General features: G+C 39.9%; 1 protein-coding gene across 1 annotated transcript in view; it reads right to left on the reverse strand.

The window, feature by feature from the left end:
• The window catches only part of LOC149211590 (Class II aaRS and biotin synthetases superfamily protein), a 91282-nt gene extending 87302 nt beyond the window's left edge, over nucleotides 1-3980 (reverse strand). Inside the window, exons 1-2 of the mRNA XM_089391547.1 lie at nucleotides 2154-3980; nucleotides 249-428 (exon numbers count right to left, since the gene is read on the reverse strand). Of these exons, the coding sequence (XP_089247673.1) occupies nucleotides 249-428; nucleotides 2154-3767 (1794 nt within the window). The 5' untranslated portion in view covers nucleotides 3768-3980. The remainder of the gene's footprint in view (nucleotides 1-248; nucleotides 429-2153) is intronic.
• Between the last annotated feature and the right edge of the window lie 5666 nt (nucleotides 3981-9646).

The raw sequence follows: 9646 nt of genomic DNA on the forward strand, positions 1-9646 counted from the left end.
ATAACATTTTCTCATCTGATTCAGGTGCTCCCTGGTTATTACTTCTCAATTTATTCACTCAAAACATTCAGATCTTACATAGTGAACATGAAGTGCTCTATCACAGTTCAAAGAAATTCATTACATTTCATCACTAATGAATCTTCTTCAGGATTACCAGATTAAATTACACATCTCAACCATATCAACAAATACATATACATCAAACAACATTCTCAAGCTTTATCAAGTCCGTGTTTCTTAAATACCTGATCAGCAAGGTCATAAATTAGCTTAGAATCTTCACCGTACTTTCCCATCAGAGTCTCTCTCAACTCAAAAACTGGAGTATCAAGGGCCACAGCACCATGACGCTTGAACACCCCTACAATTATCGAAAATGCTCTTTCTCTTATGGCCATCTGTTCTGGTGTGAAATCACGGGTACCCTGTCACATTTATCAATTCAAAGCTACCAAAATAAGCATGTGGAGGCATATGACAGTAAAGAAAGAACATTAATATTCCCCATAACAAGTACCCAATTAAGAGAAAATGATTACATAAGTCATGGAGAAACACCTCTGAGTAAGAATACTATCATACTGCTCACTGGAAAAACAACAATTTCAAAATGAGATAACTTCTTCTGCAATAAAGGAAATATCTACTGCAAACAGCTCAAACCAAGTTTCAGAAGCATCTAACAGTGTGAATCATGGAGTTGATAACCTTTTCTTTAAATTCAAACCACTAGACAGATAACTCTAGTATTATTTGGTAGGATTGAGAAATGAAAATTAAAAATGGGACTCAGTATGAGAACCCTGAGAAACTGCAATTGGTTTAAAGAGTGAATTTTTATTGCATAAATGGTAAAAGATTCAAATCATGTTTGCAAGCATCGTAGAGACAATTTACCAGGGACTTACATAGTATAAACATATCAACTGAAAGCTATCAAATAAGCATGTGGAAGCATATAGTCGTAACAAGAAGAACATTGATATGTCCCACAACAAGTACACCATTTAGAGACAATATCATTACATAGCTCATGGAAGAACCCCTCTGCATAAGAATACTCTTATATTACTCAATTGAAAAACAATAATTTCAGGATGAAATAACTTAAGCTGCAATAAAGAAAATAAGTACTACAAACAGTTCAAACAAGTTTCACAAGCATTTAAAAAGCAAACAATACAAATCATGGAGATAATAAACCTTCATGCAAAGTCAAACTGCTAGACAAAAAATTCGAGTACTTTCTCTGAGATTGAGAAATGAAAATAAAAATATGACCAATATGAGAACCCTGAACCTCCAAGAGATTTAAAGAGAGAGATTTCATTACATTGATAATACAACATTCAAGCATCATAAAATACAATTTACCAATAATGAAGCTAAAAAACTTGCAGAGTCAAGCTTCTAGGACTTAAATACTATAAGATTGAACTGAAGTTTTTAAGTAAAAACAGATACCATTTGACTATCGACAGTAGTCACAAACCTAGCCATGGTTCTTTGCACAGGGAGACACAATGGCCAAAAGAAACATCTATAAGACAGCAGAGGGAATGCAACTGCATGTTAAAGAGGTCATTGCAGGCATAGCAGAGGATTATATAGAGGGGTTTGCAGCAGCAGAACAAAGGTTGACAAAACAAGTGGCTAAGCTAAAGCAACAACTGGAAGTCCACGGTATAATCCCAGAGTTCACTCTCAAAATGCTCAGAATTAAGAAGCAGATGGAGACGAACCACAACCAAAACAATGGAGACCAATGAGAAGCACATAAATGTCAGAGTATGTCCACCAAATCAACTGACTTCATGACCAATCTAGATAAGTATTATGGTTTTATATTTCATGACTTTCCTTATAAAAACATTAATAGTCAGGCTAGCATTTTAAGAACCTCCTCCTTACTAGTGGAAACTGGAAAGCCAGCATTTTAATTTGATGAGAGAATAGGCTAGAGATTTTCCATGAACTAAAACAAGCAGATTCAATGATTTCATGTAACTATTGGTCTTAATGACAGAGACTGTGAGGATCAAATATCGAGATTTCTGAGGAAAACTTCATATGTTGCACAGTTATATAGCTCCGTATACTTTGTCGATAGAAAAATATTTACTTATCAAACAAAAACAACAGTCACAAACCTTGGGAATTTTAGGTAATCTTCTAGTTTCATTGCTTTCTAAAATTGTCTTCATAGTCTCTAATAGCATCTGAAGTTCTGAGTCTTTTAGATCGAGTAACAAATCCAGTTCCTTTGCCCATTCATCCGGTGACAAATAAACCCAAGTAGGTGTATTTCCTAGGTGTAATCTCTTTTGAATAATTTGAACAATGATCTTCCTGACAATAGCAGTTCCCTTCCCCAAACCAATTTCTTGGCTCCCTTTCTTCTTCTTTTCACCTCTCGGCTTCCCCTTAGTTTCATGTGCCTTCATATCATTTTCCTCTACGCTTCCCCCTTCATTGCGGTTCCCTTTAACAGCAACATCCTGGGCAACAATTTCGCCCGGGAAGCTTTTCTCTGCAATTCCACCAGCAATAAGCTTTTCACGCAAACTGAGCAAAGAGAGTGCGCAAACTGCCTCGCAAGCCACAATTCGTCTCGTCTCTTGCAACAAGGCAAGAACGTCACTGGCCACTAGAACTCCATCCGACTCACGTTCGGAAACAACCTTCGAGAAAATCGATTGCACTTTATGATTTAAAGCATCTGAGTACTCAAACTGCCGAAGAAAATGGTCATCCAGCTTCACATCATTGTCAAGGCTGTTAAAAACACTGACACTGCGCTCAGCCCTGCTGAAGCTATTCACTCCGACCGCTTGCAACGAAACGGCAAGTGACAAAACTGCCTGCTTTAAATCCTGAAGCTGCACGGCTTCACCTGAACCCTGCGTACTGCCGGATTTCTTCTTACCGTATACTGTGCTGTTAACTTCAATCCTAATCTTGTTCTGCGACAATTTAACATTTTCTCTGAGGCATCCGTGATTGTAAGGGATAGCAAAAAATGCAGAATCTCCATCAAACCGTAAATTCTTAGGGTTTGCCAGTTTCGAGCAGAATAAAAGCGTGCGCATATCACTGGCGACGTCGTTGTCTGCTTTGTTTGAAAAGCCCTCGCTTGAAACCTCTAGATCAAAAGCCTGCGTGTTAATTTGCACTGCTTCACAGGACAAACCCGCAACAGCGTCTACAGTTACACACAAGGCTGACGAAGTATAAATGGCGAGCGCGCTAATTCCAATGGTAGCCGGAAAACAAGCCTCCATGACCTCAATTTCCTCTGCCGTGGCAAAGAAATCCTCCTTCGAAATTCTCGTAAAAGACTCGACCCTGAGATCATCTTTAAATCTGTAAATTGCTTCCACAACCGCGTGGACAATTTCAGAATCCGACTGGGGCAAATCCAGAGCTTTATTATCGTTATTATTCAACATATATTCAATAAAGAGTGGAATAACTGGACGGATTCGAGCCTTGGCTTGCAGCAGCTTGTTTACAAGCACAACGAGTGCAGCTCTGGCTTCCACGCAGGTTAAATACGGGCCGTTTCCGTTCGCATTTTCAGTGAGATTCTCGCTTGAATATACATATGTAGGAGCGATTGGTTTAGAAGAAGAATTACCTGATAGTTGAAAGAGTCTCTCCAAGGCGGACGAATCTATCTGTAGCTTAGAGAGTTCGTGTGCGACACTGTAAATCGCTTCTGCAGACAAAGCCGAGCCCTTGCTGCCAACGACAACGGTCGCCATTGATGAAAAAAATAGAACCCCGTCTTTCGAGGTTGCCCGGACTGCAAACTGTGACGATCAATGGCAAACTAACCCTGCTCTTCGGAGTTGCCCACACTAGAACCTGTAACTATATGCGCAAGCTCCAGCGAAAAATGTGACTGTGGGTGAACAAAATAATTATGAGACAAGGTGAACTAACTAAAAAAAATTGTCAGTGAATAGTTAAATTGCAAGTGAAATTATTGCAAGGGAGGGGAAGATTTTGAAGCTTATGGCACAGTATATTCGATTAAGTTAAGCGATAATCATTTAGTCATATAGTTTTAAATGTTGCTTGGCAGCTTGAGGATGTGTTTACGGTCCACACCCTAATTTGTTGGATCATTGTTACGAGCCCACACGTTCTTGTACGAAGTATTTGATTCTATGGTTGGGTATTTTTTTATTTTTATTTTTTTTCCTTTTATTTATTTACTTTTGTTTAGTTGGATTTATAAAGCATTTAATAACTTAAGTGATTAAATTATTTTAAAGAGAGGAAAAAGTTAAATATATTTTAATATTTAGTGATTTTTTGAAGGTAAGAAAATTTATCATAATTTAGTGGTCAAACGAGCAGTGAGGACACTTATCTCTCGCTGTTAACCGCAAATGAAGGTTAACTTATTACCGTTATTTAAGGAAAAATCACACCCCCTGGAATAACACATTGGTGGTCCAAAAGGGGTCAAACTTTCACTCATGCCAGATGCTTTTGGGTCTTGGGTCATTAACCTGTTTTCTTACGTCCGAGGAATGTTATTTTTTCATAGGGTTGCATTGTTCTTTGCTTTGATAATTGTTTTGCTTCATTAATACATTAAGTTCACCTCATATCATCATTCCATTATTCATGTCTACTCCATTATTCTTCAGCATATGTAATTATATAGAAACAACAACATCATCATTATTAATGCAGAGGAACATAAAGGAACAATAGAAGAAAAGCATGCACACATAGAGGCACCAAGATTGGTCCGAGACCTAAGCAAAACCCACTATTGGGGAAAACCCTTGCAAACCTTCTTGTTCTTAGATCGTCATCAAATGATTTAGCAAAAGAGAGTACAATGATCCATAACTTTATCTATGCAACAAGACAACTATGATATCCATGAAATAGATCTAATCATGCTTATAATCAAAACCCTCATTCTGATGGTTGTAATGTGTTGTCACTAACTGTAGTCAATTGTTGGATATTGTTGAACATTGTTGTCATTGAGCGGAATCTTCGAAATATTGAAATCTCATCTTTGAGTCTTGGACGCAGGGAGGAGGAGTTGTGTGAGCATTTATAGCAATTTTGGACGCTCTCTGCAGAACTAGATGACTACATCTGGAACAGATCTAGGCGCTCCCAGGTGAACTCGATGAGGGTGTCCGGAGTCAAACATACCCAGAGGATATGATATGATCATATACTAAATATTGATGTAGAGTTGATTAGCCATTAGTGAATTGAATGAAAACCAAAAGGACGGAAAATGAGGAAAACTGTTGGAGCAAAACACTTTATGACAGCTGATAGACCATAAGAAAGATGCAAAACAGAAGCATAAACAGAGAAACCATAGATATACCAGACAACAATATTGATTACGGAGTTCGTCCCTAATGGACTACGTCTCCGGGTCTGCTTTCAAGATGGGCGACCGTTTTATTAGGAATGAGAAAGAAGAAGTGGATTACACAGTGATTTGGTCAGATTGAACTTGCACACAATCAATTCTGACCTCTGCCATCAGATAGCTCTCTAAACCATCTTTCCAACGCCGCTTATGGTTTCCAAATCCGACTCTCGATGCTCCCGAAACTCAGAAAACAAAATCTGCCTCTAACCTCCAGAACCTGCACATGAAAACTGAAATTCCACTCTAATGTTCTTCATGGACAAAATCTGCCTTAAAAAGGCCTGCAGGTGCATAAAACCACTTGGTTTGAACTCAAGGATGTATATGCTTACTCCAAGGTTGAGTTGGTTTGATTTTTTGGCCACCTTAGGGCTTAGTCATGGTTCTTTTATTAATTTTCAAACAAATTAACACTAAAAACCCACTTTCGGACTTTAGAATAACCTAGAACCGCAAACGATTTTACTAACCGTGCGGAGGAGAAACCATTGCATATGAACACCAGATTCTGCGGTTTATCTGGAGGTGGTTCCGCTGACCATTGGCGGAGATAGTTGTATGTGACAAGTTGCTAACAGTTTGGCTAACCCTGGCGGCTCCGACACAGTTAGCGACCCACGGTTTATAACACGTAACCTCCGCAATCCTGCTCACATGGCTTGGTTACCCCCCGCGCGGTTAAGGCCCACGGTTAGGCGCATATAACCGCAACCTTCGCAATCCTGCTCACATGGCTTGGTACCCCCGCGCAGTTAGGGATTGTGTTTTAATTTGATTTGTTTATTTGTACATTGATACACATAACCCGAGAGCTAATGAAAGGGTTTAGAGTTAGGTTTGAATGTGATAGGTTTAGGGATTTAGGATTTATAACTTGCACTTAGGTTTAATGTAGAACATGGTTAGGACTTAGGCATAGGTTAATGGTGTTCTAGCATAGGTTTTAGGTCTTAGATGTAGGATTAGGATTTTAGGTCTAGAATATAAAGATCCTCTTACAATATTTTGTCACTATGTGACGTAAAACCACAAGTGACGACAAAACCCTGCACACATCATCGACTCCAGTTGTCTTTGCAACAACAACCTTGACGACAAACTTATTCCTCGAATGACACCTTTGTCGACACATCAACCTCTGCCACGGACGACACAACCATGTCAACACCAATCATGTTTGTCAAACGAAAAAAGACATGTCGTCGACCAAACCCTAGGGAACTGTCGATGAACTCAATTCGACAACCAGGAGCTAAACCATCTCCGCTAAACACCATGAAAACCTATGAACATTACTTGAACAACCAACATTGTCGATCTATTGAAGTTGAACTGAAGCGACGATGACACTGAACGACACCCATGAACACTGATGACAACACTTTGAACATTTGTACAATTGGATCGATGGATCCTCCTGGATCATTCCTCTCCACTTGAAAGCTTTTGGACCACAAAAGTTTGACTAATTAAATAGTCGATGAGGATAGAACTCCCTCCCTTTCCATATTGACCTGACGATGTACCAATGCATTTGATCAATCATCTGCATGTGATGACCCTGATGATGCTGACCATGATATTGTTTGATTCGGTGACCCGTTTCTTCCATCCGCAGTATGTTCAATTTGCGACGATGGGTAAACAACCTGTTATCAACATGACAATTGAATTCTTTCCATGAAGAATCATGAATTAGTGATTCATAAACATCTTTGAAAACGGTATTTGTAGAACTTTATTCAATACATCTGATGGGTATTAACAATCTACTTTCCGGAATAACTGAAATATTCAAAGACTCCTTTGATTTTGACTTCATATCAATTACTTGACTTGATTTACTTTCTTGTTGACTGATTACTAAGTGAACTTGCTGCCCATAACTCATCTAGCTGTGATGAAAACACTATTGCAACTTAGTGTTACACTAAAAAATGTCACCATGACTATTTACAGTTAGTATGGCCCTATCAACAGTCATGCTACCCTCTTAGGCAAAGTCTTATGCCTCTGCTCTCCATGTCAAACTCCAAAAAGAGAGAAAGTCTTTGTAAATGTATTTATCTCTGGGTACGCAGGTTCTCTCAACCTTACCTGCGGGTACGCATCCAATGTTCACAAAAACTGCGTCTTTGGACGCTCTGTATGTAAAGGGGCAGGTGCGTCCCCCTGTAAAGGTCAAAATGCGCAAGTTTCATCTTTAAAAAGTTACTTGTGGTCATTTCTAGAGCATTCTAGAAGGTTGTTTGACGTGTATTGAGCGCCTCCAGATGGTTCATGTACCCCTATGAAAGAGGAACTTATCCCATCAATAAGGGAGCTATCCCATCCAAAGAGGGGATTATCCCATTGATGGTGGACCTGATTAACTTCCTCTTGAGCACTATAAATACAGGCATTGGGCCAGAAGGAGGGGAGGTTGGAAGCTATACATTTCTAAGGGTAAATGTTGCAGGAATTAGGACTCCCATTTAGAAGCTTGTGAGGAGAGATTGCCATCTTTGCTTGTTTCTATTTGGAAGTGGGTGAGCTTTGTCAAAGTAAAGGAGAACTCTTGATGGACCCTGGGAGGGACTTGCACAACACCAAGGCTCAGGTTGTATTTGTTCCTTTTGTTACCTATTAATGCAAATGAGTCCATTCTTCTCAATAACTTGTTATTTATGAGTTGTTTCATGTACTCCTTGGTCTATGTGTTAAATATGTTTTATTCTATGAGATTATCAAGTGTTATTTAATCGTTTGTTTGTTAGTGGATGCAGGTTTCAAAGTGAAGGAGGAGCTCATCCGGATCAGAGGAGCTGGACTGCTACAACAGCACTGGACTACAGGTAGGATCTAAACACTTGATTTCCCATATAGTAAATGCATGTTTAGAGAATGATTGCTCTTGTTTGTCTTGTTTGTCACTAGAGAGTCTTAGGCTCCTAGGGAGGTTGGTTGTGTCCGCCCAATCGACTCTTTCCGCCTGACAAATTGGCGACTCCACTGGGGATCGAACCCAGAATCTCTGGTTTCGCAGAGTTTTAGAGATCCTAACCGGCAGTTACCGTTTATCGCAACTTTGGATTTACCAGACTTGACGCGCCTAACGAACGATCCAATTCAATATCTTCCGTTCTGGCCGCCAATGCCAAATAAGTTGCCCAGCGATATACCCAAGTTCGAAGGTAAGTCAGGAGAGGATTCGTCCAATCATGTGATGACTTACCACCTCTGGTGTGCTTCAAATTCTATCTCGGATGATTCGATCCGTTTACGTCTTTTCCAGCGTACGCTCAGTGGTCTCGCGGCCAAGTGGTACATTGAGTTACCACGGGCCTCTTTTTACAATTTTAGCCAGTTAGCTACCTCGTTCTTAACTCACTTTCAGTTGCCGGTCAGATACGATAACGGCACGGAGTTATTAACTTCACTAAAACAATCAACGTCCACGTATATTTCTGATCACATTCATGAGTGGAGACGTCGAAGAAGGCTAGTGAAAGTTTTTATCCCGGACCAAATCTTAGCTGAATGGTTCGTTAAATCATTATTACCGAAGATTACTAAAGATGTAGCTAAGGGCGGAGTAGTTACTGAGGAGCAAGTCATTGCTCAGGCGCAATACCTTGACTTAGTTTACACTCAGTCGGGTACGTTACACGAGAAGATTCCAGATCTTCCAAAGTCGAATCAAATCGTTGCTGCTCCTTCGGGATCTCATGCCGCTGATGGTATGATTGGTATTGTGAATACAAAGAGCAAGAAGAAGTCTTCCAAGGCTTCAACTACTCCCATTATCACTTTGCCTGATTCCCCGACAGGAGAGTCTTCTCCCGAACTTTCCGCCGATATTCATGCTGTAGAGTCATCTACGGCCAAATCAAAAAATGGTGGGAAGAAGAAAGGAAAGAAGAAGGCTAAAGCAGACAAGGCTCCGAAGGAGAAAACGAAAAAGTTGGAAACCAATGACGAAAAGCGCAAACCTCGATATCCTTGTCTTATTTGTGAAGAGGATCATTTTACGCGAGATTGCCCTCATCGGGCCGAGGTTGTGAAAATAGTTAAAGGTTCTCCGACTCCTGCTGTGTTAAAAGATCCATTTCCAAAGCAGGAAAGCAAGATGATAGGTTCTTCCTCGACTGCCAGTGAAGAACCCATTTTGATGATGTCTCATGTGAGGATTGCGACTCGCTCGCAAGATTATGGTAGTAAAGCTCCTGTTGATGGTAAGGA

The sequence above is a fragment of the Pinus tabuliformis genome, chromosome 1_1, assembly GCF_031772625.1.
Source record: "Pinus tabuliformis cultivar Carrire ecotype Pingquan chromosome 1_1, CPIR1, whole genome shotgun sequence".
Lineage (NCBI taxonomy): Eukaryota > Viridiplantae > Streptophyta > Pinopsida > Pinales > Pinaceae > Pinus > Pinus tabuliformis.